The sequence below is a fragment of the Miniopterus schreibersii genome, assembly GCF_964146895.1.
Source record: "Miniopterus schreibersii genome assembly, chromosome: 3".
NCBI classification, from domain to species: Eukaryota; Metazoa; Chordata; class Mammalia; order Chiroptera; family Miniopteridae; genus Miniopterus; species Miniopterus schreibersii.
In genome coordinates this window covers 43,629,657-43,653,181 of record NC_138103.1, presented here as the reverse complement: position 1 = coordinate 43,653,181, position 23,525 = coordinate 43,629,657, and the positions used below count along the sequence as shown (strand labels likewise).

Here is a 23,525-nt window from a genome sequence, read left to right as displayed (position 1 = left end):
GCTCTACATGCAAATTGGCAGAGACCAAAACCAGAAAGGAAGCAAGCTAGAGAGGAAACATTATATCACTGTGGACCTCTGAGCATTTTAATTAAAACAGAAAAAATTCAGAGTGCTTGGATATACTTCTTCAGAATAGTAATGGAGTATCAGTATTGGCTGTATCGTTGCTATGATACCAATAGTTGGGAGGACTAGGGAGTTTTTAGAATCCTCTTTAGATATTACTAAGTTTCTGGAGTGATTTGGCCTTGCCATTTATATGTACTCAAATAAGATCTAGAAGAAGAAAGTCACATGGAGGCAGTGTCTCTGCTGTGGTGTTAACGTTGGCAAGTAAAACTGTAGAGAAGTATTTTGTTTTTTTCTATAACAGCATTCTACGGCCAAGGTGCTAGTTTGGAAGGTGTCAGGAGATAATTCTGGTAGAGGCATCTGTGACTTCCAGACCCATCGATCTGGAAATCCAAAAATTCCTGAGGGTGGCATGGGGGGCAGTTCTGTGGCCTTTTCTGGGACTCACTTCTGGTGACCTAGTCTAAAGCCTGCTACTCCAGTCCTGCCAGTAATTTTGCAGACTCCTGCTTTCCTGTATTAGCTTTTTAGCTTAAAAGATACAGAATAATTTTTTTACTGCAACCCAAGCCTAATTGATAGAGTACACGTATAAAAAAATACAGCTCTTCCAGCTGCATTCCCCTCCCCCAAATCTCTGCTGAGTCTTTCGTAAGTACTGTTTCCATGCTGACTTGTAAAATTACACATCTTTACCTCATTCATCTTTCTCCAGAAGGAAGAGGAGAATACCATTTCAGGAGAAAGGGGTTGAGCTTATTAAATAACTCAGAGAAACCAAAGTACTTTGAGAAGTCAAGTTCCTAGGGCTTTAAAGGCATGTTTACAACTTACATGCATTAAGGTAGAAGAAGAAAGAGCGGCTGCTCCTCACATAGAGTTGTTATCTGAAATTAACAAGACATTTTCTGGAATTAGGGCAATGAAGTCCAGATTTATTGCATGTTTTCTTCATTGCATTTTTTTCTCCAAAGAGGGTCAAGGGACAAGGCAAATATAGGACTGTTTGGTTTCTACTACTGGGCAGCTCTGATAGAAAGATGTATAATCAGGTTCATGCTTGACTATTTTATCTAGCATACAAGTGTGTGCTTAATACCTTTATTTGTTTTGTGTGTTTTTTAAATCTTTTTCTTCAATTACAGTTGACATACAATATTATATTAGTTTCACTGTACACCCCAGTGATTAAACATTATATAACTTACTAAGTGATCATAAACGTTGTACCCATCTGACACCATACATGGTATTATTGACTCTATTCCGTATGCTGTATTTTATATCCCCGTGACTATTCTGTGACAACCAATTTGTACTTCTTAATCTCTTCACTTTTTTTACCCAACCCCCCAACCCTCCTGCCATCTGGCAACCATCAAAATGTTTTCTGTATCTATGAGTCTCTTTCTGTTCTGCTTGTTCATTTATTTTGTTTTTTAGATTCAATCATTGATAGATGTGTATCTATTGCCATTTTATTGTTCATATTTTTTATCTTTTACCTTCTTTTTCTTCTGCTTAAGGAAGACCCTTTAACATTTTATGTAATACTGGTTTGGTGGTGATGAGCTCCTTCAGCTTTTTCTTGTATGGGAAGTTCTTTTTATGCCCTTCAATTCTAAATGATAGCTTTGTTGGGTAGAGTAATCTTGGTTGTAGATCCTTGCTTTTCATCACTTGGAATATTAATGCCAATCCTTTTTGGCATGCAAACTTTCTGTTGGGAAATAAGCTGACCAACTTATGGGAGCTCCCTTGTAGGTAACTAACTTCTTTTCTCTTGCTGCTTTTCAGATTCTCTCCTTGTCATTAACTTTTGCCATTTTAATTATGATGTGCCTTGGTGTGGGTCTCTTTGGGTTCATCTTGTGTGGGACTCCCTGCGATTCCTGTATTTGTATGTCTATTTCCTTCACCAGGTTAGGTGCAGGCCAAGATCAGCTGCTGCCTGTGTTCTACCTAGGGCCACCAGCATGAGCTACAAAGTAATCTGCAGATGGCCACTACTAGTGTTGGCCAGGAGAGGCCAAGCTGTGAACCAAGGCCAGCTGCCACTAATGCCGGGCCTGGGGCCACTTAGTGAGAGGTATTGGGTCCACTGAGGCCAGATGCTGCTTGTTTGAGAGAATTTAGGAAGGTCTGAAGCATGAGCCAAGACAAGCCATTTGTATGGGAAAACCACTAGAAATAGCTTAGGTGGGCTGGCAAGTTGAGTGGGGCGGGGTTGATGGAGACCCCATCAACCTGTGAGCCAGGTTAATGGAGACTCAGATATGGTGCCGCCTTACCAGCTCTGTAGGGGAAGATCCCAGAAAAGGAACCATGGCCTCTGCCAGCACTTCTGTTATGGAGAAAGTTGCCCCTCCAGCTCTTGCCTCGACATCAGACAGTTCAGCTCCTCCTGTTTGTCCCTGGTACCTTTCCAGCTGCTGCCCCAGAGCTGGAACTCAGAGGGAGTGAGTCTGAGTAAGTCTGTGCATAGACTCTTTAAGAGGAGCTGCCTGAGTCTCTAGCAGCCCTCTGTCTGACTCAGGCACAATCCTCGCTGGTTTTTACAGCCAGAGGTTATGGGGACTTCTCTTCCTGGCACTGAAACCCTGGGCTGGGGGCCTGGTGTGGAGCTGGGACTCCTTGCTCCTCAGGGGGGAACTCCACAGCCAAGATATTTCTCCTGATTTTTATCTTCCGCACCAGCCCATTCTGCATCTCTGCCCCACCTACCAGTCTCGATGTGGCTTCCTCTTTGTATCCTTAGTTGTAGGACTTCTGTTCAGCTAGATTTCAGGTGGTTCTGAATGATGGTTGTTCTAGAGTTAATTTTGATGTGGTGTGGGAAGATTCCACTACCGTGTTTACTTACACTGCCATTTTGACCAGAAGCTCACTAGCACTTTAAGAAACGATTAATGGGGAAATCAGCCTGCTCTTTGTCTTCAGGGTCATACATCATCAAAAACACTCAACAAGCCTTAGCTAATGGTCTGTCTTGCCTTTTCTTTTCCCTCAACCTCCAAACTTTCAACCCTTCTCATTTATTACTTGTATATGGTGAGCTGCAACCTTTTTGCGTGCCACATTTATCACATGACTCTGTTGCCATTTCACAAAAGTCAATGATAATTTTTTCATGTAATTATGAAACAAAATTTTGAGAGTGTATCATTTCTTCATACCAATTAATAACATTCTTTGCCCTTTAATGGGAAATTAAGAGGATTTAATCTAGAAGTCTTTAGAATTCTATTATACTTTTATTTGTATACCCCATCAATTTCCATTATGTGCTCATGCTCTTCCACTTTGGTTGTAAATATTATATTGCTCTTAACTAATTCTATATCTCAGCCCTTATCTCTCTAATGTATCCTTCATGTTGCCCACAAAGTTATATAACGAATGACATAGTTATACAATATAATTGTATGATAGATGAGATTATATTATTTCTCTTTTCAAGAACTCTTCAAGGCTCCACATTGTATCTAGAAGCCCAAATTCTTTAAATAACATTCAAGACCTTCTACAATCTGAGTTATTTTACAGATGTAACATTCATAACCTTCCACATAGGCTATTTTAAGGCACGACAAATTATTCTTCATTACCTGCCCAAGTATATTTGACAGGCAATCAACTTCCTGTTTATTCACCTTAGCCATGACGGAGCCAAATAACACAACACCTAAGCATGTTATCTTCCTTTGTAGGGCAAATGCAACAGATGACCCATACCATATCACAGTAATGCTGATCAGTTTGTCAATTATGAATAAAAAAGGGGTGCCTCCTGCCTGTCCTTGCAGTTCATCTTGTTCCAGCTCCCACTCTAGTATCATCAGAACGGGGCCCCAAGTTGGAGACAGTTTGTATTTCTCTGCCTGTTTGACAGCAGAAGGGGGTTAAAGGTGATAAAGTCAAAGGAATTGCTATCAAGAAGTAATGTTAAAATGTTCTCAAGTGAGACCTGTGTGTAGTCAGAGGTGGGCTAACTTCCAACACAAATCTGTGAGGGTGGATATTATTTTTCTTTTAATTTGAGGTCATTAATGATTTTACTCACAAAGTGACCTAATGCATAGAGTGGGGATCTCGAGGAGGGAAGCAGAGGTAAGCGAGCACACTGCAGAGGAGTTGAAGGCTTCTGTGAGCCGGTTAAGTATGCCACACTCTGTAAGTGCTTCAAATACAGTAGAAACTGGTGAAAAGTTCTGTTCTCTCCCCCAGCAAATTCTGTTAATCTGAGCTCCCAGGGAAGGCAAAGACCTCCCCATTTCTCTCTTTCTCTTTTTATTCCTGCCACCTCCAGGCATGTGAGGTGGCCTGTAGAACAAGTCACAACACACAATAGGGTGGCTGGGAGTAAGGGCTGAAAAGGGACTGTATGAATGCTCAGGCGCTAGTTCCCACATCCTAGCCAAGAGTGTACTTTGGCGCTAAACGGTGTCCCACAGGTCCTGTGAGGTGACGCATTTGGGGGACTGTTGGGACATTTCCTTGTGGAGGCTTGTTACCCATACCTATCCCCTCCCCCTAATGAGACTGGGATGCAATTTCTCCCTTTATTCATCAGCTGGTTGGACAAGTTAAGTGAAGCTCATGTGACTAAAGCAGGGTGCCAGCCTTGAGTGTATTTCTGGGGTGTGGATTTGGTTTCAGTATGTCCACACTTCCCATCTGAACCGGGAGGATTGGTGGACCATTGGCATATACAGGCTGACCCCACCAGGCATACCGTGTCTATGAATTTCGGTTTTATATCCCACATATGAGTGAAATCCCATGGTTCTTGACTTTTTCTGACTGACTTATTTGGCTCAGCATAATGTTCTCAAGGTTCATCCATATTTTTGCAAATGGCAGTATTTCATCTTTTCTTATGGCTTGGGATGTGTCTTGAGAGCACAGGTAGGATTTAGACAGATGAAGAGGGTGAGAAATGTGTTTCAGGTATAGAGAGTGGGCACGTGGCCTGGAGGCAGGAGAGATGAAGACCAGGGGCCAGAGCACAGGCCCCTCAGAGGGGACAGGGCAGGGAAACAGAAGACCCTCCATGGGTCCCCCCTGCCCGGCTCCCTCTCCATGTCCCCTGTCCCCCTGCCCTGTTCCTTCCATGGAGTGCCGTCTGTACCCCCTGCCCTAATACTCATGAAGACTAACCTTCACCATCTTTGTCCACATACAGATAAGATTTGACCAATAGCACGTCAAGGTCCATATAACAGAGTCATGTTTTAATGTGGTTCTAACACTTTTGTAATCATGAATCTGTGAATCTATTTATTAGTAAATAGCATACACTATTTTATATCCAATTTTATAACAGTGAAGCCTATTAGTGATTAGAAACTACTGCTCAGTGTAATTACAAGAATGTAAATTGCTTTATATTTTTCTGGTGAATATAAAGTACTGCTCATTTGCCCCATAATACACATTTTACATTTCGAAACATTGCTTTATTATTGACTAATAAATTTAATAGTGCCTTTAATTCAGAAAAGGAACAAATTTCTCATCATTTTTCCAGAATACTTTTGTATTTTGAGAACTTTCAAAAGCTATAGTTAAAAATCTATGGAAGCTAATGGATTCATTAATTCGTTCTTATCAATACTATAATGATATACTCTAATTTGGTTTCATTTCTCTTCATAAACATTTAAAACCATTAAGATCATCAGATAAGTATCTTGATAATATGCTTAAATTGCTATTTCCACCTTCACAATTAACAATATAAAAATGAGGAAAGTTGACATTTACTAGTCTGTGAGGTATTATTGTGTCTACAATGAGCCAGAAACAACTACACACAACTGAGTGAGGTTTCTCAACCTTGACATTTTGATGAGGCAATATCAATTTAGATGACAAAGTGTCATTTGTGAAATAGATGGATTTGATATCAAAAAAGTATTTGTATCAAAGATAAGAGAACACAATAATGGAATGACAAGACAAACAGATAACATATGGGGCTCCACAGGGCGATTTCTAACACCCTTTGTTCCTGATAAACAGTTTATCTCGTTTATTGCTGGGTCAGCTGGGAAATTCTTCTATACTTTATTTGAAATGAATATGCATTTGGGTGACCTTTCGGTTATAGTTCTTCAAGAAGAAAACTGTTAATTGAAAGGTTTTATTTCGTCCTTAAAATTGGTAGTCAGAGGGAAAGGTCACTGTTTGCACATATAATTAGAAACTTTTGCTAGCATTAGCTTTTCAGTTGGTTAGGGAGAGAAATCGTGAGTGACTTTAATTTTATGTACTATTTGTCTTGTGCAATTTAACTTGTTCAGATTAATTTGAAATATTAACGTTGTAGGTGGTGAACAGAACAAGGACACTCATATATTAAAGTGTTTGTGTGTATTTGACTAGTTTAGTCTTCAGTTGGAATTCCGAAATCAGATACAGTGGGGGGGGGGAGGGAAGAAACTAAAATTCATTTAGCTCTATTCATGTGTCTGACATTGTGCTAGGGCCTTTCTCATAAAATATCTCATTTAATCCTCGTGACCACCCCAGTTGTTGAGGAGTGTTATCTCCACTTTTGACATATAAAGAAACTCTAAACCTCATTTTTATCTCTTTTCCTGCTAGTCCCAAATTCACCAATCCTTTCCCCGCAAGGTACAGAGGAAGACCTAAATAAATATTAGCTTGGGAAGAAATGATTTTCTGTTTGGCATTGTTTAGACAAATTCTAACATATTTAGTTGAAAAGGCTCTTTCTCAGTTTTTCCCCAGTCTGCGGCCAGTGGCGGCTTCTTCTGCTAAATAATCTGGGTTGCCACATCCTTTTTGTCTGCGTAAGTTACACATGCTTTACTGCTTTCCTCAGGAAGCGGACCCGTGGTCTGGGATTAAAGTTAAAGAGGGCTCGGAGGAGCTTATCATTTGGCTTGGCTCATTCGGCAATAATTGGATGTCATTTCTAATTAATGTAGGAAGCAGAATAGACCACTACATTTTAGCCATTAAGATTGCATTTTAGGCTAACTCAAATTATTTCATGATCCTCATTAAACATTACCAATAATAAAGGGGAGATTGTCATTCTCCCAAGGGACTTCCCATTATTTCTCATCACATCAGCACCCTAGTTTGTGGCCTAATGCTCTAAATCTTTTTCCCAACCTCCCTTGGCCATTCCCACTTCATAGGGATGAGGCAGGAGATGTCACCAGTCCCTAAGGGAAGATACAGCATCCTCTCAGTTCCTTTTCTGTGACCAGGCCCTTTTCGGTTTCAGGTTGGGGCTCTTTGTGATCGCTACTGTCCCACTTAACTGTTCTCAGCCATTCAGTCCCACCCCACAGACATTTTCGCAGGGAGCCCAACCTGACATTTGGAAACACACATCGCTTGTTACCTCCTTTCCCTTCGCTTTTTCTTTGAAGATTAGGGCACGGATTTGGCTTTTTCTTTTAACTCGGAGCCTCTGATAGAAGCTGAGTGATTTCCCTCCAGCTCGGAGGGCTAGATGGATGCCGAGGTGGGAGCGTGACGGTGCAGAGAAAGCTCTTGTGTAGTCGTAGGGCCATGTTCAGCTGGAGAACTCTACTCTTTGTTTAAATTGCTTGTTTTAAAAGGTAGTTTTCTTAGACTACATTATGGTTATATTATTACAAAAAAAAGGGTTCAGAGCCTGTAGTGTCTTGATCCTTTGCTGGCATTGATAAATCATGGGGAAAAGGAATCTATAATTTTAATTAATATTGCATTTTCAGGGATAAGAATAGAAATATTCTAATCTGTTTCACAGCTATTTAAATGTTCCTCGGAAGGCTGAGTGAGAACAAATATCAGAACAAAAAGTGGAGACATTTTTTTCTCCGTAGTAAAAATTGAATTGTTTTTGTAATTGCATCCTGACATGTTCTGTGGTTGGAGAATCAAGGACATACAGGAAAATGTTATGAAATTTCTAGCTGATTTAAGTTTGTTTCCTTTGTTTTTGACTCAAAAGCAAAATGTAAGAAAATTGCTGACATTAAAAAAAAAAACTCACCACAGAATAGGAAATTCTGCCAAAAAGATATGAGAGCTCAGAAGGGAGGAAACCTCGGCTTCCTTCTTCATAAACTCTGATATCAGCAACCGGGAATAAGAAGTGCCTTTTAATGCATTTGATAAGATAATATGCTAGGAGAATTTTTACCCAGAAACTACGGAGGCTTGTGAAACTGGGGGCAGACTGACGCAGGACTTGTGCCAGAAAATGAACATAAAATTTTAGAGTTATATTGCATAGTGATTTGAAGCAGTTTAGATTATTTTCAAGTCATCCATCTTACTTAAATATATCTATTTAATGGACCCTTGTTTCAAGGGGTATGTTATTGCTAACTCTCTGAAGTCCACAATTAGTGTGAAATCATGGTAAAGCCTTTTGTTTTAACAAAGAATTTGGGTCTTTATAGGGAAATAAGCAATACTCACTTGTTTCAGGTTTGGTCTTTAGGGGGTGTTTTATAGTATTTGTTAAATAAATGAGAAAAAATTATGAGCATCAACTAATAAGTTTATAACACAAACATATATTTTTAATGCTTTGGAGTCTACAAAGCATTTGAACTTATGCGATCCTTAAAATGACCATGAGAGGCATAAAGCGGTTAAGGTAGGTGTGATTAGTTCACTTTTGTAGATGAGCAATTTGAGGGTCAAGGAGGTCAAATGATTTGCCTCTGGTTAGCAGCAGCTTCAGGGACAAGTGACCTGTCATCACACATGTTCCTGTGCTCAGAAGAGCCTGACACTTGATTTAATGCTTTGTCATTGTCATTTTGAAATTATCGATAATTTTTATCTGAATACAAAATTACATTGTTTTTCAGATAGATCCAGAATCCTAAAACCAGTGGAGTAATATGTAGAAAAGCATAAAAAATATTGAAAGGATATCTTATAGTAGAGTGCATGAAGACAGGTTGCTGAGAGAGAAAGGCAGATTTGTATTATATGCCAGGAGAACTGAAGCACTGATTCAAGTTACACAAGTTACCTAGTCCCTTCAAACCCCAGCTTTTCATTATGGCCAGATGATAATTATAAATAGTAATGGGTGGTTTATAAGTATATTACTTAATTTAGTAATTGCATTAGGAGGAAGTATGTTATTTATTTACTATACAAAATGGCTTAGTTAGTAATAGCCACAAAAAAGTGATCAAGATTTCCATATTTGAATTTAAAATTGGCAAAGTGTATGGCTAGCTGAATTCATAATTCCTATCACCCACATTGCTGGGCAGCATGCTTGCACCACGCCTAGAACTTGTCAGATAGTAAAACCCCAAATATGGTTCCTGTTTTCTGGAATGATTAAATGAGGCTTATTGAGTACTGTGTATGGAGTATAAGACTGTATTGGATTGATGGTCTTAACATAACCATGAAGAGCAGTTATTTTATTTCCACCTGAACTGGATTACCTAAGGGGAAGGGAAAAGAAGACATTATTATGTTGGGGGAGGGAAGGACCAACTGACTCAAAATACCAAGTTCTGCTATTAGTCAGAAACAATTTAATTCATACATCACTGTCCCATAGAGCAGCGTCACTTCTCATTCTAAGATTGATTCTTAAACTGTGATGAAATGTCACTAAAGGAACAAATAATCCATCATTAATGAAAAAAAAATATGATACCATTAAAGAGAGAGGTGGCTGTGAGCTAGTGGAAACAAATACAAATATCTGAAAATAAATATGACAATAAGATAGGTAACACCTGTAGAAAATATATCTAGATGGGACAGCCTTTGCCATAGTTTTAGCTGGTTGTGGTTATCCAGGATGCTAGTCCAATGTTTCTAGACTTAGTTTTCTTAAAATGTAAAATGTCTCTGTTTTTAATGTTGACATCTAATTACAAAAACTGTCTAAACATTTTGTAGGCAAAATATGTCTGTGAAGGGTGAAATCAACGTACGAAGTGCCATAATCTCAATGTCATTAGCTCTGGTCTAAACAGGCGTGCATGTGAACAAATCACAAGGCAGGTGTGAGGTGCAGCAGCGGACCAAGCTCGCTTCAGGCGATTCCAGAATGGAAGGAAAAAGCTGTGGTTTGTGTGCCGTGGGAGGTATCGGATAAGACGTGATGATCACGCTGAATTAAAGAATGACTAAAATCGTGTTAACCAGGAAAGTGGAGGAGGCGATTCAAACCAAAAGCGCAGGATGCAGGTGAATTCGGTATTGCTAGGCACAAGAGGAGGTGAGACCAGAAAAGACAAGGGCAAGATGGTAAATGGTCTCACATGACAAGCCAAGGAACCTGGGTCCTTCTCACTGTCATGGGGATAATGACCACAGGGGAAACACACAGTCAGATTTCTATTCTAGAAACACTGCTTTACCAGTAGGATGGAGGACGACTGAAGGGGAGTGAACTTATTTGAGAGGCTGTGGCAGTGGGACTGGAAATTATGGAGAGGTTGAAATTGGTATGTAACTGGGAAAGCATTCTATTAATGCGTGGTACTATTTATATACTATATTACCATTTTTATTTGATATTAAAATGCGAAATCTTCCACATTTTAACATCTCTGCAATTAGGGTGCATCCTTCAGTCTAGGGGATGTGATTGTTAAATGGTGGCAGGTTTTCTTTTTTTCAGTGATCGTGGCATAATGATGCCTCTTCAAACTGATAGTGTCTTTGATACAGTGAAATAGAATAATAACGATGGATTTTTAACCACTAAACTGAATTTGAAAGCAGATAAGTGGAATGATTTCTACAAATGATAATCCCATCTACGTCTATGGAAGGGAGCCTTTAAGACATTTCTCTGCTTTGGTTACCGGCTATCCCCACTTCCGATACATTCATTAGGTCAGGGGAGGCATCTGTGTATGCCACAGGAGCTGAGAGGTGGTGTGAATGGGTAGAGCTGGGAAGGGGACCACAGGCCCTCTCTAAAAGACAGCTGCTACTCAGGTTGTGCCAACTGCTGCTGGACATGAATTAAAAATTAGTGTTGCCGGATTCAAGAGAAGCTGGAAATCTGAAATTTTTAATGAAATGTCTCAATATTTAAATGTTGGCACATTCAACATTTTAAATAACCCTGTGCAGGCCAAGCAAAGCATATCTGTGTGCTCAACAAGCTACCAGCCTTGCCTCTCTGCAAAGCCTCTTGTTGAAGCAGTGATCATACTGATTTCTAACCCTTTCAGTTTCATAATATTAAATGCTAAATGCCGCTGAATGCCAGTGACTAGACTAAGTCGCATCTGGGAGAGATGAAATCTCTTCCTCATCTGTATCAGCCATCTGGTACAGCTCTCAGCCACATGAATCCTTCAGAAGCAGCAGTCAAGGTAATCTCAAGGCCTGTGATCTAAAATGGAAATGTTATTTTGTCCTAAAATATGTCTGTTTGATCATCTACTCAACAGAAACAATTCTTGGGCACAGTGTTTTAACATAATAAAATTATACCTCATGCCTCAAAATTCCTTTCTTCTCCAGAAACAATAACAAAAGCTGTTGATTTAAAAGGCTGCCTGAAAGGCCAAAGGGGGATTTCTTAATCCAGCTCTTATAGATTTATCATTTGCTAATCTCCTGCAATCACAAGCGTTGTCAACATTTGTAATGTACAGTTGATAAATGCATAAAGAATAAATATATTGTATTTCTCTTTTGCAACGTTAATGTCTGATTCAAACTCAACAAGGTGATAAAAATTAAGACTGTAAGGAAGGAGTTCTGTACTGGCAATGATGGAGTGACAGGTACTGAACTTAACCTTCTTCCATAAATGACGTGGACATACTACATGAGACAGTTGTCTTCAGTTACAGAGCAATGGGCAGTAGAGGGCTGTGATCTCTCAGAGAAGGGAAACAAGGTGAGTACCACATTCACCTTGGCTTTCTACCTGGGATAAGTATGGGACTTTATAAGGCTAAGCAGGAGCAGTTGGGAAGGGGCTGTGAGCTAACAAATATATCAGAGAGGGGATAGGCGTGTACTCTATAAGACACTAGATCTATGGCTAATGGTTGAGAGACTTCACTTTGCATCTCAGATATTTAGTTGAGATCTCAGAAAGGTCACACCTTAAGGGTAAAAATCATACCCTAGAGAAGGACCATGGCATAGAACCAAGAACATAACTCAAATAGATCTGCTGTAACAACAAATAAAAACAAACTGGACATGATCAAATAGATGTATCAACAATTTCTTTTAAAATATATCTTTATTGATTTCAGACAGAGGAAGGGAGAGGGAGAGAGAGAGAAGATAGAAACATCAATGATGAGAGAGTCATTGATCGAGCCCACAACCCGGGCATGTGCCCTGACTGGGAATCAAACCCTGATCTCCTGGATCCTAGGTCGATGCTCAACCTCTGAGCCAAGCCCGGCTGGGCTGTATCAACAATTTAACTGCCTGCCACTAAAAGTCAGCTCTGTTTAAAAGAAGATAATATAATCCAGACTCCCTAGTGTGTGTCATTTAAAAATGTTGATCACCCAATAAAAAAAGAAAAAGGTACCAGAGACATTCAAAGAAGCAGGAAATTGGATCCGTCATCAAGAGGAAGAAAACAAGAGTCAATAAAATAGACTTGGAGATAACCCAGATGTTGGAATGAACAGATGAAGAGTTTGAAACAAATATGATAAATTAATTCACGAACATGAAGCAAAATATGGGCATAATGAGCAAACATGGAGTACCTCAGCACAGAAACAGGAACTGTGAAGAAGAGCCTAATGGAAATTTTAGAATGGAAAAGTACATGACGTGAAATTAAAAATTAATAAGCTTAACACCGGATTGGAGGCTGCAGAAGAAAAGGTCAGTGAACTTGAAGACAAGTCAATAGAAATCATCTACTTTGAAGAACAGAAAGAAAAACAATGGGTAAAAACTAAAAATAACCTCAAAAACTTGTGGGAAAATGCCGAGAAGGCTACTATACATGTAATGTGTGTCCCAGAGGGAGAGGAGAGAAAGAATTAGACTGAAAAATAGTTTAAAGAAATAATAGGCAAACATTTTCAAAACTTGGTAAAGAATATTGCAGATCCAGGAAGCTCACAGAGCAGAAATCATAATAAATAAAAAGAAAACAAAACCTATGGATATAGTCAAAAGACAAAAACTGAAGGTAAAGAAAACATATTTACAGCAACCGAAGAAGATACGATATGTACAGGATACAATGGTATGAATGATGGCAGATTTGCCTCACTGGAAAAAAATGGAGGCCAGAGACAGTGGAATAATACCTTTAAAGTTGGGGGGGAAAACTGCCAGCCAGAATTTTATATCTAGTGAAAATATGTCTCAAATTGAGAGTAAAATAAAGACATTTTTAAGGGGGAAAAAGGCGGGGGAGACATCTGTAATACTTTCAACAATAAAGATAAATTTAAAATAAATAAGTAAATAATAAATAAGACAACTCCAAATAGGAGGATATGATGTAACCCTGACACTGAAATAGGGCGCTTGCCCTTGCCCCCTGCAGGATTTAGCAAGTAAATGAGCAGGAGAAGGGGCGGGTAGTTATGGACAGACTCTGAACCCAAGCTTATTAAAACCTTGGGCTTGAACACTTCTTAAGATCTGGGGTTCAGCATCATTCCTCAGCATGATATTTTTGAGATTTACTTTGAGACTGCAATATTTAACTGACTTGGAAAACCTCCAGGTCTAATAACAATTTTTTAAATTCTAAAGGTTAGCCATTCTTCAAGTTGTAGATTGAAAATGCCAAATCAGTAATGAAGTCATTTCAGCAGTTTTTCCTCCTGTTCTTTGTTGGTTTAAGGTTCTAATTTCTTTTGTCTTTGGTGACCAAAGAACAGTTTGAAGCAAGTATTGAAGAGCGTTGAGGAGTTGCAGGCTGACAGAGATCGACGATGAAACAATGAAAAACTGTCACTGGAATGGGGGAGAATTGTATGCTGACATTGAACACTTGAGACTGACTTGTTCAGGCTCCTGTTCCTGAATGTGACTCTACCTTCACCCCCAAGAAGAATCAATTTTGAGGTTATAACCAGTCTTCTTTAATAATTCATATAATTTTAAAAAAATCAATGAAAAGAGTAGGCTTGTTAAATAATAGCAAGTCAATCATGTAGAAGCAATAGAGTGATATGTAAAATTGCACACATTATGTTTTCAGCGGATGATTGACAGTTCTTACAAATCACAGCTTTGCTTTTCAACCTTTTCATAATGAGCATTAGGAGGCTCTTTCCTGCAAGCACATCCACACATTAAAAATAAAATAAAATGCAAAAACAAACAGAGCAAGTAATAAATGCATTAAAATGTATTAAAGTGATTAATATTTTGATATAACTATATTCTTTCACCAAGCACCTTCAACATTAGGAAAAGACAACATGATTCTTTGGGCCCATTTCAAGACCTCTCCCATTCAAAAAAAAGTGAAACTCTTCAATAACTTATACTGCCTGATACCCTTAGCAAATGCAGTTTTACACGGCTATGGAGCATATCATTGCAGAGACACAGAGGGAGCAAAGAAACAGTGGTCAACAGTGCCTCCAGACTTCTGTCTTTTAAGAGATTCTGTATCTGAAGTTATCTTGAATTTACAAAGAGCAAGTTGTAGGTTTGATGACAAGGGAATCCAAGCTCTATTGCTTCAGCCCAATCACAAACGTCCCACCAGGTTCTCCCCCCAGAAAATCAGTCTCTGATTTATAATCTCCCTAAATGGGAGAATGCCCATGATCCTAAGTTGTCTTAACATTGTGCAATCTCATCCTGATTCCCTGAAACATTGACGTGAATTCAGACTTCTGACTTCCTGCTTCCATTTTGAATCAGAATTGATCTCTCCCTGGCCCTCTGAATGCCTTCAGATATCTATCTGTCAGCTGGTGGGTAGACAGGTCAATGCACTTGGATTTCTTTTGGAGGGAAAAAATAAAATTGAACCAATCTCTGTTTCCTTAAAACAAGAAAGGAGAGCAAAGGGAAGAATAAAGGAGTGAGATTATGAAAAAAGAAAAGAAATAAAATCTGTGTTGATAGTTCCTTAAATGTTGGGCAGGAGGAACATGTAAAGATAAACTGTAGGGTAAAAAGCCCTTTTTTTTGGTACTAAGTAGCCCTAAATGGGTAGCAAAGGACTCTATACTTGAAATGTCTTTAGGCAAATAAATATATATGGAGCTTTTTCCACACATCCATAAGTTTGGCCAAGTACCAACATCAAGTGCTGCTTAATAGCTTTATCGGGGCTATAATGTGTGTGCATATACTATATACATATAAAATAGCATATACATCATATTACGGTTATCATGTACTCATGATTTTTCAAACACATTATAGGTTTGACTACATTTTCTTCTTTCTCTGATATGAAACATGGCAGCCTACACTTAGAGCTTTTTGCCTTTAACCTTTATTTTTAATGAACAACCATATTAGACAAAGCTAGAGCTAAAAAATGATTTTTCCAGGATTTCTGTTAAAGAAAAGCAATGTGAAAGTAGAAGTCAGGCTTTGACTCCCAAGCAGTATTGATTTTCTTTCTCATCAAATCAGAGCAAAAAAATTCTAGTTTCTATATTGCTTGGCCTTTTTGTTAAAGAATATGTTATAAATGAATAGACTTGAGTAGTGAAGCATTTTTTCCCAGTTGAATAACTCTTTGAATGTAATATCCTCTATTCTATGATCTCCTTTCTTCCTTTGGACCTCAGGAAATTTTATGTTGATTCTCTCTTTATATCATCTATTTTTGAAATGAGAACATTTCAACACTATAACAAAATGTTCTTTCTATATTAAAAATTAACTGTTAGTGTGCACAAGGATTTTAATTTTTATGTAAGCATACTAAAAATATGGTTCTTAAATTAAATTTACACACATTATGATCATTTAATTTTAGCAAAGAATATAGATTATGTTTTTGAAAAATTACTAAAATATTATTTTTATATAAATTTATTTGGGCTGTTCCACTCTTTAAACTTAATCTTTCCATCCTTTAAAAAGTTATTTCTAAAATTTTAACTATGGGAGGTGATAGATGTGTTAACTAACATTATTACTATTGTAATAATCATTTTGCAGTATACATGCATCAAGTCCTTATGTTGTACAGTTTAAACTTTCACAAAGTTGTATGTTCATTATATCTCAATAAAGCTGGTGGAAAAAATTAAAAGGCCTGTAACATTAATAAGTCCATTACTTAGCAAAATAAAATTGGACTTTCTTAATAGATTCTTCATATACAAAAAATAAAAAGTCAATTCTAACATACTTGTGTCCTGAGGTTGATCAGTCAAGAGAGTATTCTGTTAAAAATATATTTTTTAAAGCTTTGCTAAAATAATTCTTTGTATACTAAAATTACTGATAAGTTAATGTGATGCAGAAATTAAGGAGTGGATGGTATTTAATATATGAATTCTTAAATAATATTAAATTTTGAATTGATATAAAATGCCAAATTAGATTTTTAGGTTTTTTTTAGTGTTTCCAATTTATTTTCTCTTTTCATTTTTTATTCTTATAAAAATATTTTACTGGTTTCCATGAAATAAAAAATAGAATGAATTGTGTAATAGGCTACATTGGCTAATATCATTTTTAATCTTGCCTTTGAACAATATGGTTTCCTTGGAAAGGTTTTTTTACTGTATTTTTGTTAAGTTATATACACACACACACACACACATACAGTAAATTTACTCTATTTTATTGTACAGTTCTACCTATTTTGACAGATGTTTTAAGTTGTGTAAACACAACCACAATCAAGATACAGAACAATTCCATTATACTAAAACTTTTTCTCATATTCATTTGTAGTCAAGTCCCCCCCATCTTTGAGCCCCCAGCAACGACTGATCTATTTTCTGTGCCTGTAATTTTGTCCTTGCAAGAATATTATATAAATGGACTTATACAGTTTAAAGCCTTTTGAACCTCTCTTCTTTCACTTAGGATATTATATTAGAGAATTACCCAAGTTGTTATGTGTACTCTAGTTCATTTCTTTTTATTTCTTTCATTATATGGATATGTCACAGATTGTCAGTCCATTTCTCAGTTGAGGGATGATATTGGAGTTGTTTGTAATTTGGGGGGATTACTACTAAGCTGCTGATTCATGTTCAAGTTTGTGAGTGAACGTAGCTTTCATCTCATTTGGGTAAATACCCGGGAGTGAGATGGGTGGATCATATAGCATTCTTAATTTTATAAGAAACTATGAAGCTGTTTTCCAAAGTGGCTCTATCCTTTTGCATTTCCACCAGCCATGTCTGAGAGTTTCATCGCTCTGCATCCTTGCCAGCCCATGGTATTGTCTCTCTTTTAATACAGTGTCAAATAAGTGTGTAGTTGTATCTCATTGTGGTTTTAATTTGCATTTCCCTCATGATTAATGATACTGAGCATCTTTCCTTGTGCTTATTTTCCATACATTTTCTTTGGTGAAATATATGTTTAAATCTTTTTCCTATTTCTTAAATGCATTTTTTGTTTTCTTACTATTGGGCTTCAAGGTTTTTTATAATTCTAAATACAAGTCCTTTATTAGGTATATGATTTGTATATATTTTCTATCTGTCTGTGATTTTCAAAGAACAAATATTTTTAATTTAAATAAAGTCCTAGTTGTTCAGTCTTTCATTCACTGTGCTTTTGGTTTTGTGTATAAGAAAGCATTGCATAATTAAAGGTTACAAAATTTTCTCCTAGATTTTTAAGAAAGTTTTAGAGTTCTAGGTTTTACTTTTATATTTATGAACCATTTTAAGTAATTTTTTGTATAGTGTGAGGTGTATATAAAGATTTGGGGGGTTTTGCATATGTGTATATGTCTAGTTGTTCCAGCACTATTTATAGTTGGAAGGACTATCTTCACAGAATTACCTTTTTACTTTTGTCAGAAACCAATTGGCCATATATATGTGTAAGATGATTTCTGGATTCTTTTTTCTGTTCCATTTGTCTCCATGTTTATTATTTCTCCAATACCACTCTTTTGATTACTGTAGCTTTAGAGTAAATCTAGAAATCAAGTATGTGAATCCTCCAACTTTGATGAAAATGTGTATTCTGCTGTTTTTGTGTGGAGTTTTCTCAAATTGTGAATTAGGTTAATTTAGTTGAAAGAGCTGTTCGTGTCTTGTACATCCTGAGTGACAATTTGTCTACTTTTTTTTAAATTGTTAACAGGGTATTTGGGAGACTCCAACTATATTTGTGGATTTATTTCTCCTTTCGGTTCTATCGGTTTTTGCTTCACGTATTTTGAAGTGCTGTTGTTAGGTGCATACATAATTCTATTTGTTATGTCTTTCTGGGGAATTGACGTCTTTAAAATTAAATAATGCCTCTCTTCTCTTTATCCTTGGTCTGAAGTCTAGTTAACGTAGTATTAATATAGCTATTCCTGCTTTCGTTCTAGTAGTGTTTGCATAGTATCTCTTTCCTATCATTTTATTGTTAACATATTTATACCTTTATACTTATTTATTTATTTTAACTTTATTTTTTTAATTTGCCAGATAATTTTTAATAATAATTATAAAAGGCCAAATTTTTTGTGTGCAAACTAATTGGTTTTTTTAATTGCATAATTTATTTATTTTTTAAAAATTGGTCTTTACTGTTGGAAGTATTACAGATGTCCTCCTTTTTCTCCCTATTGATCCCCTCCACCCACATTCAGCCCTCCCCCCAAGGCCTTCTCCACACTATTGTCTGTGTTCATGGTTTAACTTTATTTTTATTTTTGGCACTATTACAGATGTCCCCATTTCCCCCCATTTGCCCACCTGCACCCCCCTTCCCTCTGGCCATCACCACCCTGTTGCCTGTGTCTATGGGTTATGCAGATATGTTCTTCGGCTAATCCTTTCACCTTCTCTCACCCAGTCCCCTCCGCTCCCCTCCCCTCTGGCAGCTGTCAGACTGTTCCATGTATCCATGCCTCTGTTTCTGTTTTGTTTGTCAGTTTATTTTGTTCATTAGATTCCACATGGGTTTCTGTACACAACATATAGTTTGGTCTTGATTTTTCATTCCAATCTAACCATCTTTCTTTTTAATTGATGTGTTTCTAAGGTTTACATTTAATGTAATTATTAATATGATTGGATTAGAATCCACCACATTGTTAGCTTTTATAATTTTAATATCTTAATTTGTTTCCTTACATTGCACTTCATTTCTGATTTTCTATTTTAGTTCCATTACTGATATTATTAATTTTTTTAAAAATAATTTCGTTGGTTGCCTTAGGTTAAAGGATATACATCTTTAATTAATCAGTCTATTTTTAAATAATATCATACTACTTAATACATAGTGTAAGAACTTAATAGCATTTTCTCTATTTCTTTCCCCCATTCTTTATACTATTGTTGTCACACATATTACTATTATATATGCTATAAACAATGCATTGTTAATATTTTGGCTTTAGATAGTTGTCTTTTAGAGCAATTAAAAAAATAAGGAAAGATGAATTATATATTTACCTTCATTTATTCCATTTCTACAATACTTTATTTCTTTATGTATATGTTATATCCTTCCAAAGTTTTTAAAAGTGTGTTGAAATTTGTAAAACCTATTAACATGTACAACACCAGTTCCTGAGTCCTCCTGGCTCTGTTTAAAATGTGTTGTACGTAGGCATCCGGGAATATGTTTCACTTGTTTAAATTGTTTTGTGCTTAATATTTCAAAACCATAGGACTGAATAGATCATAAGAGGTCTTTTGGCTTCATCTTCAAAGTCTGACAGATTTACTTCAACTCATCTTATTTTAAGATTTGTCTGAAGTGTCCTTTTGAAGTTGGGACTTAAGCCTTCTTGGTCCGTGGATCTCTTTTTATCTGTCTTGTGTTGCTCTCATGTGTGGAGAGAACACATCAGGAAAACACTGTCCTGCTTTAAAAAAATTTTTTTAATTGATTTTTAGAGAGATAAGAAGAGAGAGGGAGAGAGAAGCATCAGTTGGCTGCCTCTTGCACACCCCCATCTAGGGATCGAGCCCACAACCTGGGCATGTGTCCTGACTGGGGAATTGAACCGGCAACACTTCGGTGCACAGGATGATGCCCAGCCAACTGAGCCACACCGGTCAGGACACACTGTTCTGCTTTTTAATATTTTCCTTTTAGTAACCTTGCACATACATGAAGTTAGGTAGAGCCCCTTTTTACCATTTTCCTTTACAGGTAAAAAAATATTCTGTACTTTTTCAAGCTTTTTGTAGAGAGATAGATCTACTTTTTCCCTGTATATCTTCAACCATATTTATAGTATTTTCTTCTAAACATTTCACACAGTTCTTTTTGTTAGGGCATGTGAAATAAGCAGTATTCACCAAGAGGAAGGAGCCAGAGTCTCTCCAGGGCTAACATTGGCTCTGGGAAAATGCCAGGGCACCAAATGGTGTAAATTCTCAAGGGTCCCCAGCTTGCTTTCTGAGTAGTGGAGACTGACCTGATCCTTACAGACAAGTGCTAAACTAAACCATCTCACTGAAAGCATCATGCCTTACTTTACTCCAGACACATACTTTGAGGAAAGTTGGGGATTCTGAAGTTGGGTGGATGTGCTTACAAGCTGTGCTCACCTGAGGGCCTGGCTTATTCCAGAGCCACTGACTGCAACAGCCATAGGTATGTTGTTACTTGTATAGGGATGAGGCAAAGGAAAAGAGCAGACTGGAAAACCTGGAATTTTTCCAAGCAAACTATTCTCAGTTGCAAGAGAAAAAACACTTTCAACAGTGGGGCCTTATAAACACTAGTCGGTTATGAGGGTAACTGCAAGAGGTACTTATTTTCAAGGTTTCCCCTTTATTGCATGTCCAGAGCGTAACATTTTCTTTTTGTCTTTTTCCCCCTCAAGGGGTGCTACATCCGTTGTGTACAGATGCAAACAGAAGGGGACTCAGAAGCCTTATGCTCTCAAAGTGTTAAAGAAAACAGTAAGTTTATTTCATTATATATAATAGCATCTCTAAGGGATCTGTTATTGGAGAAGCCAGAAGCCCTGATTCTAAGGATCAAGGGGCCGGAGAGCCGCTATGTGCAGTTAACTCATTTAAATCTTGATTATGAAAGTGCAACCAAATGGGTTGTTGGTTGTCTGATGGAAACTGCGATACTCTGAGAGCAACTGGATCTCAGATTGGATGTGTCTGGGGGGAGGAGAAGTGTGGAAAGGAAAAAATTTAGAGCTGGCAGGTGAACCTTGCTCTGTGTATCAGCCATGATTTTAGGTATACATATATGCCTAGGTTTTCAAATGTTGAGTTTGCTTCAGTAAAGTACAACTGGACAAATGCTGATGTCTCTGGGACTGGACTGGATCATCTAAGGAGTTTGTATTTGAACAATAAGGAAAAATTTTGTTTGGGGGTTTCTTTTTGCTCTATACTTGTAGGAGAGCCAAGGAGGCAAACATTACTTTGTCTCATCTCCAATGAGTGTGAAATGCAGCAGGTGAGAGTTCAAAACACAGATGCCAGCAGGATGTAATATTTCCTGTGCCCCAGAGGGTATTTGTCTTTTCCTGTGTGCATTTTCTGTTCTTAGATGGTTTCTCCTTATAAAACCACAAAAAGACAACATTTTCTTTTATAGTACATTCTTCCTTTCTCAAACTTTATGTGAACAAATACGTGAAATATATATACTTCTGGAAACCCCGTCATAAAGTCTGTTGAGAAGTATCATAAATTTTGAAGTCAGATAATACCTGCGTTAGGCCAGTGGACTTTTTTTTCCTAAAGGCAGCTTAACATCACCAGCCGTTTATGCATTGTCTGGCGCAGGGAAACTTTAGAATCTCATATAATGACAGGGTTTTTGGTCAAGTAGAAGTAGAATGACAGTGGGAAACAATCTCTTAGAATTTAAAGCCATAGCAAACTAACAGTGACAGTTTAATTGAAGCGAGTAATTTAATGGCAATTGCTGCTAATCAACTCCATATTCTGGATTTGCAATGACTTAAGTTAAGAATGCGGAGGAATCTTCTGGTTAAAAAAATTGTCAGTAAAATTTGTGAATGGTTATTTCTCTTTTCATATTTGAGGAAACTGTAAAAGGGACTAGACACAGGAAAGTATAGAAAATAAACATTCAGAAATGACTTGTGAGTGCTCAGAGTCCCAAAGGACAAAGAGCTGTCTTAGTGAGTGTCTTTGCATGAATTGGAGTAAGAGATGGGTGAAGACACTTGGTGGCTTCAGAATTCGTTCTCGTTGGAAAGCAGAGCGCTTGTTTGCCCTCACTGTACTCTCTTCTCCACCTCTGTTGTGAAAACATCTTCCTCAGAAGACAGGCAGGGAGAGAACGTGGATGGGAACCAGGAGTCGGGGGAGCTGCAGAGCGGGGCTGTAAGGCAGATGCTGTCAAACAGTCACTGCTGTGCCAAATGGAACGAGAGAAAATCCCCTGGAGAAACCTCAGCTTTGAACACGAATTAGATAGAAGCCCCAGCATTGTCTCCTAGAATAAGCCATGCATAGAGATGAGAGAAATAGCAGGCACAACTTCAAAAGGCAATTGCCCCCAGTGTTTAATTCCTCATAGGTCATGAAGACCCAAACTTCCTTATCTAAGTGAAGTGAAGGAAGCCCAAGAATCTATTTAGAGAGGGAAAGTGATGCAGGGAAAACAAAGTATTTTCCTAGCAAATTCAGCCAAGGATCTGCTCTTGAGGAGAAAAGGGAGTTTCAGAAAACTTGAATCGTTTATGTAATCTATTATACTGAGCCACGTAAAATTACCTCTATTAAGTCATTTTTTTCTACAAAAATGGCAATTTTATGTGTCTCAATATAATAGATACATATTGTTCAATTTTACAACTTTGGGACCACTATACTATTTCACTGGGTAGTTCATCAGGTCCTCATTTTATAACTAGACCTAAACCTAAGAAATCTGAAAGATTTTCTATCAATCTATCTACCTATTACCTACCTGTGAGAGTTTCCTAGGGCTGCCATAATAAACTACCATAAACAGACTTAAAACAACATAAATTTATTCTCTTACAGTAGTGAAGGCTAGAAGTCTGAAATCAAGGTGTCGGCATGATTGATTTCGTCTAAGGGCTCTGAGGAATCTGTCCCATGCCTCTCTCATTGCTCCTGGTGACAGCCAGCTAGCTCTTGCTTGGTGTTCCTTTTTGTAGAGGCATCACTCTCCTCGCTGCCTCCCTTGTCATATGGTCGTCTCCTCCCTACATGTCTGCACATCAGCTTTCCTCCGTGCATGTCTCTATCCAAATTTCCTGCTTCTTTATAAGGACACCAGTCCTATTGGATTAAGGGCCCACCCTACTCCAGTACTACCTCATCTTAAATTAACTATATCTACAAGAACCCAATTTCAAAATAAGGTCACATTGTTAAATACTGGGGGGT

At 37.6% G+C, this 23,525-nt stretch overlaps 1 protein-coding gene across 2 annotated transcripts in view; it reads left to right on the top strand.

Moving 5' to 3' along the window:
* The window catches only part of CAMK4 (calcium/calmodulin dependent protein kinase IV), a 137,263-nt gene that overhangs the window by 43,753 nt on the left and 69,985 nt on the right, over positions 1–23,525 (top strand). For both annotated transcript variants that reach the window (XM_081131141.1, XM_081131140.1), the window contains one exon: positions 20,996–21,074. In XM_081131141.1, coding sequence (XP_080987267.1) covers positions 20,996–21,074 — 79 coding nt within the window. The remainder of the gene's footprint in view (positions 1–20,995; positions 21,075–23,525) is intronic.